The 21,231-nt window shown below is 37.2% G+C and overlaps 1 protein-coding gene across 1 annotated transcript; it reads left to right on the forward strand.

Moving 5' to 3' along the window:
- The first annotated feature begins 1,990 nt into the window (after positions 1 to 1,990).
- Positions 1,991 to 17,616, forward strand: LOC588300 (tRNA-splicing ligase RtcB homolog). The gene is made up of 12 exons (XM_030972441.1): positions 1,991 to 2,190; positions 5,078 to 5,197; positions 6,049 to 6,127; positions 6,781 to 6,897; positions 7,559 to 7,766; positions 8,283 to 8,332; positions 9,263 to 9,369; positions 9,935 to 10,094; positions 12,027 to 12,283; positions 12,970 to 13,188; positions 14,775 to 14,894; positions 15,891 to 17,616. Exons 2-12 carry the CDS (start codon positions 5,096 to 5,098, stop codon positions 15,996 to 15,998), a joined length of 1,527 nt encoding a protein of 508 aa, XP_030828301.1. The 5' UTR covers positions 1,991 to 2,190; positions 5,078 to 5,095; the 3' UTR covers positions 15,999 to 17,616.
- The last annotated feature ends 3,615 nt before the right edge of the window (positions 17,617 to 21,231 follow it).

Below are 21,231 nucleotides of genomic sequence, written 5' to 3' on the forward strand. Positions count from 1 at the left end.
CTTTGTTTTGCCGAATAATAATAATAATAATAATAATAATAATAAATACTGTTTCAAAAACTTTTTTTTTGTGTGTCTGTAAAGAAATCAAAATAACAAGTGAAGGTGATGGTGTCGGTCATAATGATAATTATGATGAACATGATGATGATGATGATGATGATGATGATGACGACGACAATGATGATGATGATCATGATGACAATTATTATATGTCTTGTGGTGGCAGTTGTGATGGTGATTTTTTTTATATATTTTTTTTAAATAACAAAACTTTTAAGACTAATCGACTTCTGAAAACTGAATAACCAGATAATTCATTTGGAATTAGTAAGACAAATAACATCGGTAGTTACTATACGAAAATCTCCATGATTCTTTAATTTAAAAAGAAGGAGATATTTCTGTTGTGGATTGGTGATTAGGGTGACGCGAAATTTTTTATTTCTCAAAAGGGTGCCGTGACTACAAAAAGGTTGGAAATCGCTAAAGATAAGCCGTAATGAAATGGTTCATTGTACGTACTATACGTACTATACTATACGTTAATGATCAGGTAGAGCGTATACCGTAAATTGGCTTGGGGTCTAGGGGCAAAGCTCAGGGGGTATGGGCATTTAATTACGGTCAGATGAGTTTTGATACCTTATTCATGACACTGGCAGGTCACTAATTGGCGTGGGGTCCAGGGGGCTGAACCCACTGAAACTCAGGGATTTGAGGCATTTTATAACGGTCAGATAAGCATTCAGGGGACCGCCTTAAGGGCCCCTGGTGGGTTTGAGGGGCTGAGCCCTCGGAAACTCAGGGGTTTTAGGCATTTATAATAACGGTCAGATAAACATATTTTGATACCTATTTTGTGACACTGGCAGGACACTAATTGGCGTGAGGTCCAGGGGTGGAGCCCAAGAAGCTCAGGGGTTTTAGGCATTTAATCACGGTCAGATGAGCATCATTATGATACCTCATTATTCTGTGACACTGCAGTGTCACATAATAATTATGGCAGGTCACTATTCTTTCTTTTTCTCTCTTTCTTACTATTTATCTTTGATATACTTTTTTTTTAAGTATGGGGGAGGGCTCGAGGCGTTCCGCGGGCCCTGACATGCAGGCCGCTAAATAAGCATATTTCTTGCCTGACTGTAAATTTAGGAATTTGACATTTTCGAACAAATGCATAAAAAAGTATAATTTACTTAAAAGTGAAGAAAAAACTCGGAAAATAATTTCATTTCAGCAAAATTTGTATATCACAAGTATCAAATTATAAATTAACCACGTTTGGATTATATTTTATGGGGCAACTGCCCCCCCTTTCAGTTCGCCACCCCCCCCCCCTCTGATCTACACCTTGTTGGCCTTCCCTGTACTGATCTCCTCTTTTCCTTTTTTCTGTCCCTGTCCCCCTTATTTTTGTTGATGGGGGGGGGCGGGGGGGGGGGGTAACAGCCTGGAAGGCCCTTTCGCCCCCCCCCCCCTCGATCTCCTTCTTTTCCCACGTATTCTTTTATTCTTCCTCTTCTTTCTTTCCTTTTCTCTCCTCTTTTCCTTTTCCTTCTCTCACTTTTTTTTTGTTCTGGGGTGGGGGGGGGGGGGGGCAAGATCTGCTCCCCCCAGATCGATACCAGCTTTATATCGATACAACTTTATATAAGTTGTATAGAACATAGAGCCCCAAATAATATCATGATGGATTGACACTATAGGAAAGGCAAGACAATTTCGACCCTGATTCACTTTGCTTGGTTGAAATTATAACGAAGCCGAAATAAATGGTACCGCTACATCACTCAACGTTAGTTCGATCAGCGGATAGGTGATTTCCACCGCTGGTGATTTCAGTCGATTTGTTCCGGGGGATAGAATCTGCGCGTCTATTCGACCCCCCCCCCCCCCCCCCCAGAACCTAGAGCGAGCGCGAGTTGGCGCTAGAGCATATTGACGACACGTTGCGCAATACACAACACAGGATCTAACTTAGACTCGGAGGTTGTTATTTCGACATAAAGAGCAAGGCAGCTTTTGCTGCAAGTTTTCTAGGATAAGAACTTGAAGACGACACCAGACTAGTCCAGAGCTACAGAGAGACAGTATTAACACAGTCGTCCACAGAAAACCGACAAGAAATACTAAATTCAAAAGAGGATACCGAAGTTTGTCGAGAAGTTCAAGTATTTAGTGGTGGTAAGTATGGACCTGGTTCCTCTTCTTCTAACTCCAGGAAGCTCCGACACCGACGCCGACGCCGACGGAGCTTCCTGGAGTTAGGCCTACTCTTCTTCAAGATAATCTGCCTCTTTCAATATATTGACCTCTAGTGCTGTATACCTGCTGAAATTAGGCACTCCAGCAAAACATAGACTAGAGAGTCAATGCTAAATGCGTATTGAGCTCTAGCTAGCACTGCTTTACGTGTTAATAGGCAGCATTTGAATACATGAATAGTCAATACACTCATAACACACAGATGCACACAATCATGCCGATGCGGCTGATCGGCAAGTTTGACAGTGGACTCACAATTTGAATTTTTAAATTATTCTTTCTAACATCAGAGAGTTGAAAAATTGTATTTTACTGCTATTTAGCTGTCATCAATCGTCACTAAAGTACTGATTTTGAGTGAAATCAGTTGAGTTTTGTACAGTGGTGTTTGAAAGGTTGAGAATCAATAGCACAGCTTTAAATACACAGCCAGGATAGTAATGCATCTGTGTGGCTGAAAGGCAGCAATTGCACACAGTGCACATATATTCACATTGCACACCATTGCACAGTATTGCACACTAATGCAAATCATGAATACAAAGTTGCTGATTGGCAAGTTTGACAGTAGACTCATGATTTGAATTTTCAAAGAATTTTTTCAAACACCGGCTAGTTGAAAAGTGAATTTAATGCTATTTAGGTGTTATCAATTGTCACTAAAGTACCGATTTAGAGTGAACTTGGTTGAGTTTTGTACGGTGGTGTTTGAAATGTTGAGAATCAATAGAGGTCGTCTAAACAGTTTTAAATACACAGCCAGGATATAGTAATGCAGCTATGTGTGCCTGCGTCTATGAAACAAGGGGAGGGGCACGTTAACACAACGCAGGCTTCAGTCATCTGCCTGGGTTGGATTTGAGACCAAGATCTTTCGTTCAACAGGCAGAAGCTTTCCTGACTGAGCGTACTTGCCTTTTGGTTGTATTGTCTATTGGCAAACCGCAAAACCAAAAAATGATAATGATTAAGCACCTATTATTAGAATCAAGAATCAAAGTTAAAATTACACTTCATTTTTATTTTCAATATTTTCACCTCTGACATCAATATTACCTCTGACATTTTTATGCCTCCGTTACGAAGTAGCCGGAGGCATTATGTTTTCGGGTTGGCCGTCCGTCCGTCCATACGTCCCGTTCTCATGATCGCGTTATCTGAAGAACCAATAGATGGATTCCTGCCAAACTTTGGTCATGTATGTATCTTGCAGAGCCGATGAACTGATAAGATTTTGGGGTCACGAGGTCAAAGGTCAAAGGTCACAGGGCTCATTATGTATGCAAAAACAGCTTGTGATCGCGTTATAAATCTCAAGAACCGATAGATGGATTCCTGCCAAACTTAGGTCATGTATGTTACTTGCAGAGCTGATGAACTGATTAGATTTTGGGGTCATGACATCATGAGGTCAAGGTCAAAGGTCATGCGGCTCATTATGTATGCAAAAATAGCTTGTAATCGCATTATCATTAGAACAGATTGATGGATTCCTGCCAAACTTAGATCATGTATGTACACTGTATCTTGCAGAGCCAATGAACTGAGTAGATTCTTGGGTCATGAAGTCAAAGGTCAAATGTCATGGGCTCATTATGTATGCAAAAATAGCTTGTGAACGCTTTCTCATTAGAACTGACAGATGGATTACTATTTAACTCAGGACATCTTGCAGGGCCAATGAACTGAGTAGATTTTAGGGTCATGAGGTCAAAGATCAAAGGGTCATATGAGAAATTGCTTGTAACCACGATATTCTGAGAACCTGTTAATGGATAACAATGAAACTTGAATTTGAAAAATTTCTTCTGTTTTGGTTTGTAAACTTGCTCTATGACGGAGGCATCATTTTTCGACTGCGTGCAGTCGAAGTTCCATCTAGTTACCTCTGACATATTTTCCTCTGACTTTTTTCCTCTGAAATTTTTACACTGAGCCGCTTTGACTTGGTTTAAGTAGATGGACTAAATAATAAAAGTAAGCAGAGCCAGACTAGACCGAAAATCAATCTTTTTTGTTACCATTTTTTCCCCTTGTAACAGGCACTAATTATTTCATAAATCTTCTAAGACTTATGTTGGACAATATTATTATAAAGGGCAAATATTTATGATGGTTAGTTCTAGAGATAACTATTTTCCATTAAATCCGAAGGCAAAAGAGAAGTCTTTATGTTTGATATTAAGTCCAACACCCCCCCCCCCCCATCATGTCTCAAAGTCTAACTGCCCTTTATACACTGGGTATAATCACCCTCTTCATCAGATTTAAGCACTAGTATGAGTCTATTTCCTGGTGAGTGCTCTATCCAGGGAGTTGGAACTCCCTGCTCTACTGTATCTTTACACTATTGACAGTGCTTGTTACTTTACCAAGACTGGGCCAAATTTATTATGATTTTGATGACTCCAGAACCTTGCAGTTCACACCAATACTTACATGCTACATGATCAACTTTTTCTGATCCATTCCACACCTTTTCTTTCACAATGCAATCGCATGACAAGAACTCACCTTTAACTTTAAGTGCCTTGCTTCGGGCATAAGTTTCATGCTAAGGCTGAATCCCAAGATTTTTTATCTCCCTTTGAATGTTTCAAACATTACTCCAACTCATCTACTAAGATGATTTTATTTTTTTTAGATGAAAGAATATACATCATTTTGCAAAGACATTTAATTTGAGAATGTTTATCTTTACTGTATGTTGGAGACATATATTGACAACTATATCTTAATATACTGTTTTGTCGTCACTTTTGTGTGTCTGTACATATTTTGACATTGTTTTGTTTTTCTGTTGCAGATTCTGTAGGTGTCCAAGATGGCGGCTACCGTCCGAGAATACAAGGAGGAATTGAAGTACCTCAACAAACTGTCTGACAATTGCTGGCAGATAAAGAAAGGATTTGTTGATAACATGAAGGTAGGTAGGACCTTTAGTTCTCACTCAGAAATCGGAAAGGATATCATTGTCATTCTGTTAAATAATAATAATTATAATAATAATATGGATTTATATAGCGCTTAACACAAAATACCGTCTCTAAGCTCTTTACAGATATCATTTATTTATTTATTTATTTATTTATTCGTTTTATTTAGACAGGGTAACTCTCTCAGTTAATACTGTTTTTCTGAGAGGCCCTGTACACAAAAAAATGAACACAAATACATGAAATAACAAACATTGTTAAAAGACGTATACATGATTTTATATATATCAGGGTTATTTGTTTGTTTTGTTTATAGTTATTATATAACCCTATAATATACAACAAAGCAATATTTGTCCAGCTGATACAATATGAGTTTATAACCTGTTCATCGGATTCATTCACGCACAATGAGCACCATTTTCACTCCCTGGGGACTAGTGGGGAGTAATCCTACCATGTGGTCACCATAATGGCATATGGAAATTACTAACACAATGGCTTTTGTCATCTTACCAGGTCTCCATTTTTCTCCCGGGTATTTAGTGGTAAATGTAGATTCACGCCTTGTCTTAACTAATCATAAATGATAAACCCATGGTCCCTATCCTTTACCTCCTTCATGTTCAATATGTGTTTCTAAAAGTGTATATTTAGACCAAACTGTGTTTATCACTGGTTGGGTATAAAGTGCATATTTTATGAATGTGCAGTGCAGAAATTTACCTGAGTTTTGAAATGATATTTCGTTAATATTTAATGATTTCATTGAAAAAAAAGATATCCATGAAAAAATATCCATCATTTCACATAATCTTTACTTTACTTTTATGGCATACAGGTGGAAGGACGTTTTTATGTCGATTCAAAGTTGGAGAAGCTGATGTTTGAAGAGCTGCAACAAGCCTGTAGATCAAAAGGTAATGGTTAACTCACTCCAACTCGACTGAGTGAAGATGGACTATCTCATATTGCTTTTGCTCAATTGTATTTTCCCTACCTTAAATTCAGTCTCTGTTCTATGTCATCTTAGATCTCTTTAATCCTTATTTAATTTTATAAGATGATGACTAAATCCTAATCAAATGGTTGGTTGAGAGTGTACATGTGACCAGGCATTTATTTTGCCTAACGCGTAATATGGATAATGACCGGTCATTAGTAAAATCATGTTATAAAAAATCATATTTTAAAACAAATAAAACATAATCTTATAAAACAAATAATACACATCATTCTGTTAGGGCATTAGTAAAATTACCCAAACTTGGTACCTTCAAAACAGTCCAAACACGCTCAGCTATCACCTCGGGCGTGTTAGACTGTTCCAAAGGTGCCTTGTGTGGGTAATTCTTACAAATGCACTCACTCCTGTGTATTATTTGTATACTATCCTCCATTTTTTCCCCTCCATTTTATTTTCTAATTAGTGTTTGGTAATTGTTTTTTCCCTAAGGCTTTTGTAGATACTAGAATTAGAAATGATATTGGATCGATCTGTGTCAGTCTTGTATTTGTTGTTAGTTGGTCACTATTATAAAAGATGAGTAAATACTGTGCACGTATATTACAGGTGTTGGAGGTTTTCTACCAGCAGTTAAACAAATTGCGAACGTAGCAGCACTACCAGGCATTACTGGGTACTCGATAGGACTACCAGACATCCATTCCGGTTATGGCTTTGCTATTGGTAAGTGTTGATGATCTCCAAGGCTCCATGCAATCATACTGTTTTAGTGATATACATGTATATATATGAATGTTACAAAAGAATAATCAATAGAATCTGTGCCTGTATTTGTCAGATTCTGACAGAAACACAAATCATTTTTTTTAAAGTTTTCAAAACACCTGAAAATGAAGAATATTATTCCAACAAAACATGAAACGGGGTTCAGGTTTGCAAACTGTACTGTCCGCTGCACCTGTTTGAAATATTTTGTAGGAAAAAAAAGGTATTTTTCTTGCTAATAATAGTAATAATAAAAGTGTGGGGTGATATTTGGAAGGAATATGAAATGAAAACCTGACTCCTTAGGTTAGTCTTTATCTGCAAAGTGCTGATGATGCATTGATTTCTATGGAAGCTAAATTTGGATAACCTATAGTGCTGATATTTGAAGAAATTGGTGTTTTACAGGTAATGGCAGCCTTTGATATGTCAAACCCAGAGGCTGTGGTATCTCCTGGTGGTGTAGGGTTTGACATCAATTGTGGAGTGATAATTTGGATGGAATATGAAATGAAAACCTGACTCCTTAAGTTAGACTTCATCTGCAAAGTGCTGATGATGTAAACTAAGATTTGGACAAGCTTTAGTTGTGACATCTCAATGTTCTGTTGTTTTACAGGTAATATGGCAGCCTTCGATATGTCAAATCCAGAGGCTGTGGTATCCCCTGGTGGTGTAGGGTTCGACATCAATTGTGGAGTACGTCTCCTGAGAACAAACCTGACCGAGAAGGATGTCAAACCTGTCAAGGAACAACTCGCACAGTCTCTCTTTGATCATATACCTGTAGGGGTTGGCTCTAAGGGTGTCATTCCAATGGGTGCCAAGTGAGTATCATTAGTGTTTGATTTTAAAGGTCGTCTGTACTAGTTTGGCTATGAGAGATTTGACCACCCAGGGTGGTCACTGACAGGTGGCTATCTCATCAACTCAGCTCTCAATTAACGTAAGAAAAAGAGGATCATGGGGGACCAATGGTCACCAATTGAAGTTATAGGCATTTTTTTCTATATAGAGGGAGCAAGTAGCTACAAGTAGTACAGTGAGGCTTTAATGGTTTTAATTAAATTTTGTGAATTAACATTAAAAGTATAAAGGCGACTTAATGATGTGATCTTTAAAAAAAAGGCAGAATAGAACAGCTCTTTGATATAAACGATGTTGTGAAGAAAATCCTATGAAGCAGATGAGTGCAATTTTAATTTAGAAAAACCTGAAACTTGAAAGTAATATCCATTCAGTAGTAAGCGGCTGTGTACAGTGTAAGAATTTTTACATTTTGTTATTGTATAATTGTAGTGTGTGATTGTTGATGCCATACCTGCTTTGTTTTTTTCTTACAGGGAGTTAGAGGAAGCTCTCGAGATGGGAATGGACTGGTCTCTCAGAGAAGGTGAGTGTATCTACAGTTTCTTGTCTATCAGGGCTGGGGAACATGTATTTCAGTGGGCATGGAATGATTGATATGAGCACGGGATAGGCATGATAGGTTTGATCTAAAGTAGTCAGAGGCATTATGTTTTTGGGTTGTCTGTCCGTCCCATTCTCGTGATCACGTTATCTCAAGAACCGATTGATGTATATTGCAAAGCCAATGAACTGATTCGATTGTGGGGTCATGAGATCAAAGGTCACAGGGCTCATTATGTATGCAATAATAGCCTGTGATCGCGTTATCTCAAGAAATGATTGATGGAGTACTGCCAAACTTGGGTCATGTAAAATTGTATGTATCTTGTAGAGCCAATGAATGCATTATTCCTCCTTATGTCTGTGACTGACTGATGCTTGTATAAAGTTCTTATGTTGTAGATGGGTTGCTATATGGATTGACACTCCTTCATTGCTAATATTTTCTAAGAGGGCAATTACTAACTCGAAGGCTTTTGGCATCCCACCAGGCCCACATTTCTCTCCTAAGTATGGAGTGGTAATTGTAGATTAATGCCTTGCCAAAGGAAATTAGTTTCGTGTCGGAGATCGAACCCACAACCTTTGCATTTCAAGTCGAGTGCTTAAACCACAAGACTAGGACACCTACACCTCTAAAACCTTTGGGTTAGCTAACTTAGCTTATTTCCCAGGATGTTAGTCTATCCACTTTCCACGTATATAGGACAGTGATTTTGCTCACATCATGGCCTTCTCATTTTAGAAGTTTGAAAAGGGTAGGAGATCTAGAGCTGGTTATGAATAAGTATGGGTACCGTGATCTGAATCTTTTTTCATTCCAAGGAAAGATATCATATTATGACAGATTTAGATTTTATTGATCCATTTATGTGTTATTAATATGAATAATAAAGTTTTGGTTGTTTTGTAGGGTATGCTTGGGCAGAGGACAAAGAACACTGTGAAGAATATGGTCGTATGTTGCAAGCAGATCCCAACAAAGTCAGCGCTAGAGCAAAGAAACGAGGGTTGCCACAGGTAAGAATGTATTAGATATTGGATATTTAAGATTGTTTTAACTTAGTTGCAAAAGTCATATCAAAGTGAAGTCTACCATTGGGTTATGCAGCTGAAATTCAAGAATACCTTGAGTAGCCCTGTTACGGTTGGTGTTGTGTTCTGAATGTACCACTAATATACATACACAGATGTTAAAGCCGTGAATTGTCCAAAATATTATAATGAAAATAATAATACGTCTTGTTTACCCGGGGTAGCCTCATCAGTATTAATACTGCTCTCCCTTAGGGCCCTACAATCATATTATTACCCTGTTTCTAGCCGAGCTACCATGAAAGGGCGCTCAAGCATTCAAGGAATTTCTACCGGGTACCCATTCACCTCATCTGGGTGTTGTGTGGCAAATGTAGATTAATATTTTGCCAAAAGAATCCACTAGACCAAAGTCAAAATATTCAAAAAGGTTTTGTTGTTGAATTCTCATGAAAACCAGTTCTAATGTTTTATTCAGTTCATGTTGATGTCACTTGCTCGATATTGTGTTTAAGTGATGGTGTATTTCTTTGCCCTACCTATATTGCAGCTGGGAACACTCGGGGCAGGCAACCACTATGCCGAGATCCAAGTCGTGGATGAGATCTACAATGATCATGCAGCTAAGAAGATGGGAATAGACCGGAAGGGTCAGGTCTGCCTGATGATACACAGCGGAAGCAGAGGACTGGGACATCAAGTAGCTACAGGTAACATTCTTGTACGACTTGAATTTTATCAGGGCAACAAACCATGGACTATCTCCCCAACCCCCTAAAAAAAACTACCCTTCAGACAACTTCCTCTAAGGATGAGTATTTTAGTGTAATTAATAATAATAATATTCCGCTTTTATATAGCGCTTAATACAAATGTCTGTAGGCGCTTTACAGATATACTATTACCCCGATCATTGGATTCAATACTTGCCCGCACACAATGTGTGCACAATCTCCACTCCCTGGGGAGCATTCCAGCCAGGCGTTACGTGACGCTAAAAAAATACAACTTCTCCCTCTCCCGGTACAGTTACAGCAGGACAAATGTCCCTACCCCCTGTTATTATGGCTTTCTAACTGATAACTTCCTCAAGGACCAAGCTATTGGATAGTTAACAGGTAACAATGCCCCAGGTCTATATGTCTAGTGAGATTCACTGGTGTAGGTCAACATATATGTAGGTAGATTCAATAATTCAGGGACCCGTCTTACAAAGAGTTGATATCAATCACAACTTCAATCGCAACTATGTTGCTATTGATTAAAAGATTTGCGATTGATTTGGATCAATCGTTACTCTTTGTAAGACAGGGCCCAGATCTTTCTTCTTTTTATGCCTCCGCCACCGAAGGTGGTGCCGGAGGCATCATGTTTTCGGGTTGTCCGTCCGTACGTCCGTCCGTCCCGTTTGACCGTTATCACAATATCTCAAGAACCATTTAAGATTTAAACTTAAGACTCGGGAATAGTATTTATCACCATAGGAAGACGATCTGATTAGATTTTGGAGTACGTAGGTCAAAGGTCACAGGTCACAGAGGTCAACTTATGAAATTCCTTGTATTGAGTTTGTTAGCGCGATATCTCAAGAACCATTTGAGATTTAAACTTCAAACTAAAGGATAGTATGTATCACCATAGGAAGACGATCTGATTAGATTTTGGAGCACGTATGTCAAAGGTCAAGGGTCACAGAGGTCAACTTATGAAATTCCATACATTGAGATTGTTATCATGATATCTCAAGAACCACTGGAGATTTAAACTTCAAACTTAGTGATAGTGTGTATCACTATAGGAAAACAATCTGATTAGATTTTGGAGCACGTATGTCAAAGGTCAAGGGTCACAGAGGTCAACTTATGAAATTCCATACATTGAGATTGTTATCATGATATCTCAAGAACCACTGGAGATGTAAAAACTTCAAACTTAAGGATAGTATGTATCACCATAGGAAGACGATCTGATTAGATTTTGGAGCACGTAGGTCAAAGGTCAAGGGTCACAGAGGTCAACTTATGAAATTCAATACATTGAGATTGTTATCATAATATCTCACGAACCACTGGAGATTTAAACTTCAAACTTAATGATAGTGTGTATCACCATAGGAAGACAATCTGATTAGATTTTGGAGCACGTAGGTCAAAGGTCAAGGGTCACAGAGGTCAACTTATGAAATTCCATACATTGAGATCGTTATCGCGATATCTCAAGAACCACTGGAGAATTTTCACTTCAAACTTAATGATAGTATGTATCACCATATCATAATATCTCAAGAACCACTGGAGATTTAAACTTCAAACTTAATGATAGTGTGTATCACCATAGGAAGACAATCTGATTAGATTTTGGAGCACGTAGGTCAAAGGTCAAGGGTCACAGAGGTCAACTTATGAAATTCCATACATTGAGATTGTTATCATGATATCTCAAGAACCACTGGAGATTTAAACTCCAAACTTGTTTAAATTGCTCTATGGCGGAGGCATCATTTTCGACTGCGCGCAGTCAAAATTCCATCTAGTTTTCCTCTCGTGCACTGGCCAATGTCAAATTAATGAATCCGGATGCTGTTTAGATGCCCTTATGCAGGTCTACTTACCAACAACTGATTAAATTGTTTCATTATTTAGATGCCTTGGTGCAGATGGAGAAAGCAATGAAGAGAGATAAGATCCAGGTGAACGATCGTCAGCTAGCCTGTGCTCGCATCCACTCACAGGAAGGTCAAGATTACCTGAAAGCCATGGCAGCCGCTGCTAACTATGCTTGGGTCAATCGGTCAAGTATGACCTTTCTCACCCGCCAGGCATTTGCTAAACAATTCAACACCACACCTGATGATCTTGATATGCATGTAATCTATGATGTCTCCCACAACATTGCTAAGGTGAGTGTTTGACGATTGTTTTGGGGTACATTTTTTTCTTCTTAATGATCTGAGCTAAATGAACTTTTGAAAACAATATGAAGATAGAGAAAAATGAGATTGATATTGATATGCATGTGATCTATGATGTCTCTCACAACATTGCTAAGGTGAGTGTTTGACAATTTTTTTAATGAACCGAGCTAAATGAGCTTTTGAAAACAATATGAGGATAGAGAAACTGAAGATAAGATTGATCTTGTGGTTGTATATTGTTTTGTAGACAATATAAAAGTTATAACATAGGAACATATGTGGCCAACCTGAAAAATCTCAAGTTCTTCATTTGTTGGTGAAAGACTTTGTCATTGTAATCAGTACTATACTTTCTTGTAAACAAATATGAATCAAAATGTATGTGGTATAATCAGTAATCAGTGGAATAGCATATGACAGATATGTGTCCAGTATAAGTTTATAAATACAGAAAGTACTTCATTTATTCATCCATTCATTGATGTTCATTACACTTAATGTTGGTAAAGCCTATCGTCATATGTAATTGTTTGGCACTGTATTTTGTTTGTTATAGCGCTTAGAGACGTCGGAGGTAAACGCTTTATGAGCACCTTTTTTATTATTATTATTATTATTGAAATTTATGTGCGTCATTATCAACAAATATGAATCAAAATCACCCTGATCAGGTTGAAGAGCACATGGTAGATGGTGTTCAGAAGACTCTTCTGGTCCACAGGAAGGGATCGACGAGAGCATTCCCCCCTCACCACCCCCTCATCCCGGTGGACTATCAGATGACCGGTCAACCCGTACTGATCGGTGGGACCATGGGTACATGTAGCTATGTATTGACAGGGACCGAGACTGGCATGGCTGCGACCTATGGAACAACGTGTCACGGTGCTGTAAGTAGCATGTTGTTACCCCTTTAGATTTTCTAGAAACTCTTTGGTCAGAGTACATCACAGAATATTCATGCGAACCTAAATCAGTAGTGCCTTAGAAGTAAATTTGGGTGAGACGTAGGGTAGTAACTTTAATAAAACGCTGTGTAGGTTAGTCCATGTGCTTGCATTTTTATTACCGGTAAGTGTTCTGCTACATGCTGAACTCTTATCTGCAATCCACTTCTTTTTCCAGTATGATATTTGAAATCATCACTGAACTTATTTCTTTATCACCCTCTTTAGACCCTTGTTATTGGATTTTGTTTTTGTTTACTTATTTTATATATGTATTTGCGGATGTATGAGAGATGATAAGTACCGTATTTGCCGGCGATAAGGCCGCAGAGTTTTTGGAAGAAAAAATATCAAAAAGTCGGGGTGCGGCCTTTACGCTACAACAACAAAATTCAGCGTTCAAAACAGCACGTCCATTTGAACATATGGACTATGACAGTAGGATGACTAGACAATGGAACAGGACAATTCTAGAATAACTCCACACAACTTACCGACAATTTTATGATGCATAGTTGACATTAAGACGAAGAAAAAAAAGCATAACTTATTTTTCTAATAAAAATCTGCCGATAGATCTAGATCTAAGTCTGTACCATTTCATCGCCAAAAAAGTAAAAAGAAGGGACAGACTGTTACTTACGGAGCTAGCAGATGCCACACAACGCAGCGTACGAAGGTGCTAAGGTGGTTAGGTTAAAAACGCAATTCCGGATTACACTGCACATCATGGTAGGGGTATTGTAGGATACCAAATATGCGTGCGATACAGTACTAGCTTAAAAATCGATGAAGATCTGCTAAATTACGATCATTTTTTAGGTAAACTTCTTGTAAATTTATAAGAATATTGATGAATTTGGTATCAGTTTGTAAAAAAAAAAAGAGTGTTCTACAAGATAATTACAATTATTTTGTTTGGTCCGTTTTTTTTCTCTCTTTTTTTTTTTTTTTTTCCTTATCGCCGGCAAATACGGTAGCACAGTTAGAAAAGATGAATGTAACTAAAAATGAGCATCTGAAATGAATATAATTGATATTTAGTGGATTACCACTAATATAAGCTCACTAGATTCATTGTTTGTCTGCCTCCCCTCACCAAAGGTGGTGCCGAAGGCATTATGTTTTTAGTCTGTACGGTTGCCCACTTTCTCGTTATCGTAATATCTCAAGAACCACTTGAGATGTGAACATCAAACTTTATGATAGTATGTATCACCATAGAAAGACAGACTAATTAGATTTTGGAGTAACTAGTAATCACAGAGGTCAATCTCTGAAATTAAAGGTTATTAGCCTTGCTATTGCAATATCTAATCATGGTGACAGTATTACTCTAAGAAACTGATCCAAATACATTTTGGGGCTAGGAGGTCAAGATCATATACCGGTTGACATTTGGTCATAGGAATTCTGTTTTCATCATGATATGTGATGAATAATTCCTATACTGAATTTAGGGCAGAGGCATGTAGGAGAAGTAATTACATTTGTCTTTTATTGTTATGTTTCTCTTTGTGCTTTGATAGGGTCGAGCCTGGTCGCGTGCCAAGTCAAGAAGAAACCTGGATTATCAGACAGTGCTCAAGAACCTGCACGACTTGGGCATCTCAATCAGGGTCGCTTCACCTAAACTCGTCATGGAAGAGGTAAGATTTAGTACAATTCATGCTGCATGTCACAAAGGAGATGGTTAGATAAATATCACATTAGCACTTGTATTGAACTCAAAATCTCTTGATTTTTTAACTTTCTTGAATGTTGTATAAAATAATAGAGAGAACATTTCATGTTTCTGAATTTTCGTATTTTAAAATCAGTTTTGATAAAGGCATGAAAGCTTTAGGGTATAGCGTCAGGTCTTGTAACTGAGACATACAAGAGAAGAACCAGGTTTATGACCAAATTGATATGCTAGTGTTCTTTGATAGGCATTCATCCTCACTTTTCAAGTCATTTTTTGCATTGTTATTGTGTAAAATACAGGCAGCTTGGTAGTAGCATGTTTTTCAAATTTCACTATCAAGTTATCGTTGCTCTTGTTGAAGGTCTTGAGCTTTTAATCTGGACCACTTTTTCATTTTTATTAATGGCTAAATCAAGTCCCTAGAAACCATTTAAAGAAGAAATATTAATGGGTCAGCCATGAAGATATGCTTCCCATGTAAAACCACCACTGAATTTTTTGTCACCAGTATCTTGCATATTTAAGTTTCAGCTTATTATTGTTTTTATCCTTTAGATACTTTAAAATGGTTTACGAAAATATGTTATTATATTATGTATATTTTACTGTGATTATTAAGACACTTTAAAATGAATCCTGATGATAATGTTCATATTATATTTGTTCTTGGGAACCTACAAAAACAAGCTATGCTTTCCAGTAGGCTCCTGTTTCATTTCATAATTTTGATCTTACTTTGTCAACTATATTCTTTATTGTGCAAACAATTGTTATATGAAATGAATAAAAATTTAAAAAATCAATCCTTCAATCGACTGAAAGATTTTGCACAAGTCAGAATCAGTAAACTTTTAGTCCAGCCATTACAAGTTCATAACATATCACTCTAGATATTCATCAGTATCAATGTTTCATTAATGTAAGATGTAATGTAATCTCATTTTTTTACATTTGACAGGCTCCGGAGTCTTACAAGGATGTCACCAGTGTTGTCAATACATGTCATGACGTAGGCATAAGCAAAAAGGTTCTCAAACTTCGACCGATTGCTGTTATCAAGGGTTAAACACCACTATTCAGACTGCTCATTTATCAAAGACTATCGTTACAACAAATCCTATGTCGGAGTACGTGTTACGTGGATCTACAGATGTTGAAGTCCATACAGAAATAGAGAGGAAGTTGAGGTGTGCTCAAAGTCGGATGACAATCAAGGACAAGCTTTACATGAAATCTATGTGAAGATTGAACATTGAAGACGGATTTGTAATATGTTGACACTTGACAGTACTTACCTTTACCGGTAATCGTGTGCTTTGATAAAGGCCAACACTGAAAATGGTTCGTAGTGTGGATGAATGCAATAGCAAGATCATGATTGAAGGTAAACAGTAAAGTGTTTTTATTTGTTATTACCATATTTTCTTGTTTATTAAAGCATCACTAGAAAGATGTGCACCATATAAGTTTGTGTCATACTTCTAAGACAAGCAATTGATAGCTAAATGTATATTGTGGAAGCACTGTCAGACCATTGCTTTTATGGACCCACTGGGAAAAGATCTTTGTGAAGGCCCGAATAGTCCAGCTTGTCCTCTTTAAAAACTTCCAGAAAATATCTTGTTACCTCGATAACTTTCAAAGTATTGAAGCAAAACAAAGCAATCAACGAACATACAGGTGGAAGCATATAAAAATGTAGTTGCATTCATCAGTTTTTTTTAATTTCTCTATATGTGTCAAATTTACCTACTTGTTGTGTACTATACAGTGTTAAGTACATGTAGTGGATGGTGAATAGATTGTACCACTCAGGTTTGCAATGATGAACACAAAAAGACATTATGGTAGTAATGGTGAACAGAAAGAGAGCTAAACTAGAGGGGAACAACACAAAACAACTCGGCTCACTTTTTTCTGTCTGGTGTGGCACACTGCGATTCATATTCTATGATGAGGGACTCTCGATATCATTAGAAAAGAAGAAGAACCTGTGCTCTTTTATGGAGCAGAAACTTAAAAAACGACAAGGCAACTGGAGTTTTAGCACAGACCGTATTCTATGTTTGATTAATGATAGTGTGTAGCTTTTTTTTAATGTCATATTTTTTTTTCCCTCATGGGTCAGATTGTAATACATGTAGTGCTGATTACTGAACACATAGAATGTGGTCAAGTCAAGTGAATTGTAGCCATGAAGAGAACAAAAGAGATACCATTTCAAGTTTTGTATGTCAGGGGATTAGTAAAAAAAAAAATGAGAAAAAAATCTTTTAGATTAATGTGAAATCTATTAGTGCATAGATCTATACCGGTAGGTGAAAATGGTTCAATTTTTAGTTTAAGAAAAGTTTATATTTTGCAAAACCGGTACTTCTCATTTTCATCATTCATATTATTGTTGAGTTCATTACGCACTCTCAGTTGAAAGGGATTTAAAAAATATTTTTTACATGTACCATAAAATGGTATCAATAATGATAGTTTAATGCACTTCTATTGTGCCATATGTCCAGTTATCTGTTTTACACGTACATGAACTATATTTTCTCTGCTTTAGCTAACTGAATTAAGCTTGTTGCTCTCTGGGAATTCAAGGATTGTCTTCCTCGCTGTATCCATTTACCTCATCTGGGTTGAGTAGGAACAAGTGAAGTTGATTAAAGTCTTCCCAAATGATGTTAGCTCCATGGTATTTTTGTGATATTTTGATGCTCAATTAACCAACAATATGAGTAACTAATATGTAGTTGTACTAGGGGTCAGCATTTCAACAGTTTTCATTTGTTTGATTGCACAGGGCTCGTGAAAAGTGAAATCCTGTTTGGATTGAGCCATTTGCAATTTGATTTCTAGTTCGCTGTTCACAAATGTGAACAATACAGTCATAACAAATTATGTATTACTGTGTTTGGGTACAGGTAACATTGCACACCAAATATCAAATTATGTTTTACTGTGTTTGGATTCAGGTAACATTACACACTAAATATCAATTGATGTATTACTGTGTTTGCATACAGGTAACATATATGCACACCAAATATCAAATTATGTATTACTGTGTTTGGGTACAGGTAACATTGCACACCAAAATATCAAATTATGTTTTACCGTGTTTGGATTCAGGTAACATTACACACCAAATATCAATTGATGTATTACTGTGTTTGCATACAGGTAATATATGCACACCAAATATCAAATTATGTATTACTGTGTTTGGGTACAGGTAACATTGCACACCAAATATCAAATTATGTTTTACCGGGTTTGGGTACAGGTAACATTGCACACCAAATATCAAATTATGTATTACTGTGTTTGTGTTCAGGTAAGATTGCACACCCAGATATCAAATTGATGTGCCTTTTAGACAATAGATGCAAGCATTGGTCTAGCTAGGTCCTCATCATGGTCACGGCCTACAATTGTTATAGTTAAAGGAAACCAAAACCTTCATACTAAGTTACTTTTATTGTAAAGTTTAAAAGATTTGAATAAAATCAGTGAAAATTTGAACAAAATCGGGCAAGGAATAAGAAAGTTAGAGCGTTTTGAAATGACTAGTCACTAGAGGGCGGTATTCAATTTGATGACATCATCTGTGAACAACTCTCCATGCCTTTTGTACATAAAATTTCACAATTTTGTTGTTTTCTTCGTATTTATTTGTGTTCTTGATCCGACTTCATAACATGTAAAGTAGAATATCATTTTGCATTCTATATCTTGCTTTCAGGGGAGTACATTATCTCAATCACAAGAAAGAAGGAAAAACATGAAATTTGATGTACAAAAGGCATGGAGAGTTGTCCACAGATGATGTCATCAAATTGAATACCGCCCTCTAGTGACTAGTAATTTCAAAAAGCTCTTACTTCCTTATTCCTTGCCCAATTTTGTTCAAATTTTCATTGATATTTTTCAAATATCTTAAACTTTACAATAAAAGTAACTTGGTATGAAGGTTTTGGTTTCCTTTAAATCACTTTTCTACATTGCCACTCCATACCCTGGAGAGGTGTTGAAAGTGTTACTAATCAAATGTACTGTGCACTAAGAGGCTCTGGTTGAAGTTATGGATTCTCTGAGATGACTGGCAGACGAGCACTATCTATATTAAAGTCAAACTATATCCCTTTTGTATTCATGGTGGAAGTATTACGTGTCTCATTAGCCATCCGTGGCCAGTCCTTGCACTGGAATTTTAGGATTTAGGATATAATGTTTAGAGATAATGTATGTGGACGATAAGTCCTATAAATGATATCCTATTAGGTACAACAACCACTGTAACTAATGATCATATCTGTATGTTAAGTCCTGTAAAGTACAACAACAATGATCATATCTGTATGTTATGTGTGTTGTGGGTGCGCCACATGGTTTACGGTCCGAGACCCATTACAGCATTTATGTCCTTCGGTAAGTTCAAAATCATACATTTGCCACTCTCCACCCAGGTGTAGTTGATAGGTACATAATTGATAGTAAATTTATTCTTTGAAATGCTTTTAGCAGCTGAAGGGAGCTGGGCTTAAAGCCAAGGTACTTGATAGTACTTTGAAGGCAATTTTTATTACAGACATTACCAACAACCATATAGTAGTGGTGGTGGTGGTTATTTAACCTGACTGCTAAGAAAGCATAAATGCTTGTAAGTAAAGCAACCAGACGGACGACGGCTTTAGGTCCTCTCCGAGAGACCTGTTAATGAGGATTAATGCCTTACCAAAGGGCACTAGCACATTGCCTTGGTTTCGCCTTGGTTTCGAGCATCCCTTGTGATAAAAATGTACACAATATAAGGAGCCATTATTATGATTAGTATTATTATGTTGCATATAATGTTACGGATACCGTGTCCAGGATTGATCTTGTAAGAGACAGTGGTTATAGTTTTGTAAAACTTTCATGATCAATGAAAATTAATTTTTACTTTACTTTATATAAAGTAAGATAAAAGTTAACCAAGTTCAATATGACAATAAATATATCTCTGTATCTACTTGTATGTTTGTTGTAATGCTGTATTATAATTTGGGGCTGCTATTAAGAGATAGACCACATTAAATAATGTAACGAGTTACATTGTGGATTGTATGTTTACACCACTTAAAGCCCCACTGCACTACTTACAGCTACTTGCGCCCTCTATATAGCAAACAATGCTTAATCGGTGACCATTGGTCCCCCATGATCCCTTTTTCCTTATGTTAATTGAGAGCTAATTTGATGAGATAACCACCTGTCAGTGACCATGCAGGGAGGTCTAATCCCTCCTGGCCAAACTGATGCAATGGGGCTTTAAGATGGAACATCTTCAGTTTTTACCTTCTCTCTTCCTTGACTGGTATGCATGCAGAAGTGTAGGGTTGGTCCAGCCATTGAGAGAGCATTGGCTTCATAAGTTCATTATGCTTGGTGAGCTAGGGGCAATAGCTGGTCTTATTATGATGAATGCAATGTGATATTAAAGGCCCACTGCACTACTTGTAGCTACTTGCGCCCTCTATATAACAAACCATGCCTAATCGGTGACCATTTGTCCCCCATGATCCTCTTTTTCTCATGTTAACTGAGAGCTGAGTTGATGAGATAACCACCTGTCCAGTGACCTTGCAAGGCAGTCTAATCCCTCCTGTTAACTATGGCAGATACGCTTTAAAGGGAAAGCCTACCCAAATAGACAAAAGAAACTAGAAAAATGGGAGAAGCAAACTGATGAAAGTTTCTGTTAAATCTGACTAAATATAAGAAAGTTATGAATTTTAGAAAGTTTTATGGGCACTTTAAATTGGCTGAATCGTTTATGTCAATATGATGGACTCATACTAAGCCATCTGTTCCAACATATAAAAATGACTAAAATTTAATTTTTCAAAAGTTCTTTGCTCAGGAGGGTCTAGTCTTTTTAGAGGACCTACATGTATAATAATATGCTATCTATACTATATTTTGAGTACCGGTAGTGCCCCAAGGAAGAAGGAAATTTGTGTACACGGCAAATGGGAGAGTTATCCACGTTCTACGTCACAATCCACTGAACAAACTGCCAATTTGAGATTCGCATAGACTTGATGATCTCATATCTCAAACATTTATAACTTCCTTACTATTGGCCTGATTCATTTCAAACTTTGTTCATTCAGTTTCTTTTATTTACGGTTGCTTTCATACAAATCAACTTATTACAAGGGTTGGATTGATGCCCTTTAACAAGGCCATTGATGAAGAGGGTGTGGTAATTACGGGGTTTTATGATGATCGATGATGAATTTCCTTTTCTCTTTTCT

This window comes from Strongylocentrotus purpuratus, unplaced genomic scaffold, assembly GCF_000002235.5.
Source record: "Strongylocentrotus purpuratus isolate Spur 01 unplaced genomic scaffold, Spur_5.0 spur5_scaffold_6, whole genome shotgun sequence".
In the NCBI taxonomy this organism is placed as follows: domain Eukaryota; kingdom Metazoa; phylum Echinodermata; class Echinoidea; order Camarodonta; family Strongylocentrotidae; genus Strongylocentrotus; species Strongylocentrotus purpuratus.

What these genes read in the sequence shown, in the direction of transcription:
- LOC588300 (XM_030972441.1), top strand. Translation starts at nt 5,096, where the DNA reads ATGGCGGCTACCGTCCGAGAATACAAGGAGGAATTGAAGTACCTCAAC. An exon ending in CGGTTATGGCTTTGCTATTG is followed by an intron (nt 6,898 to 7,558) that starts GTAAGTGTTGAT and finishes GTTGTTTTACAG; the next exon opens with GTAATATGGCAGCCTTCGAT. An exon ending in AGAAACGAGGGTTGCCACAG is followed by an intron (nt 9,370 to 9,934) that starts GTAAGAATGTAT and finishes CCTATATTGCAG; the next exon opens with CTGGGAACACTCGGGGCAGG.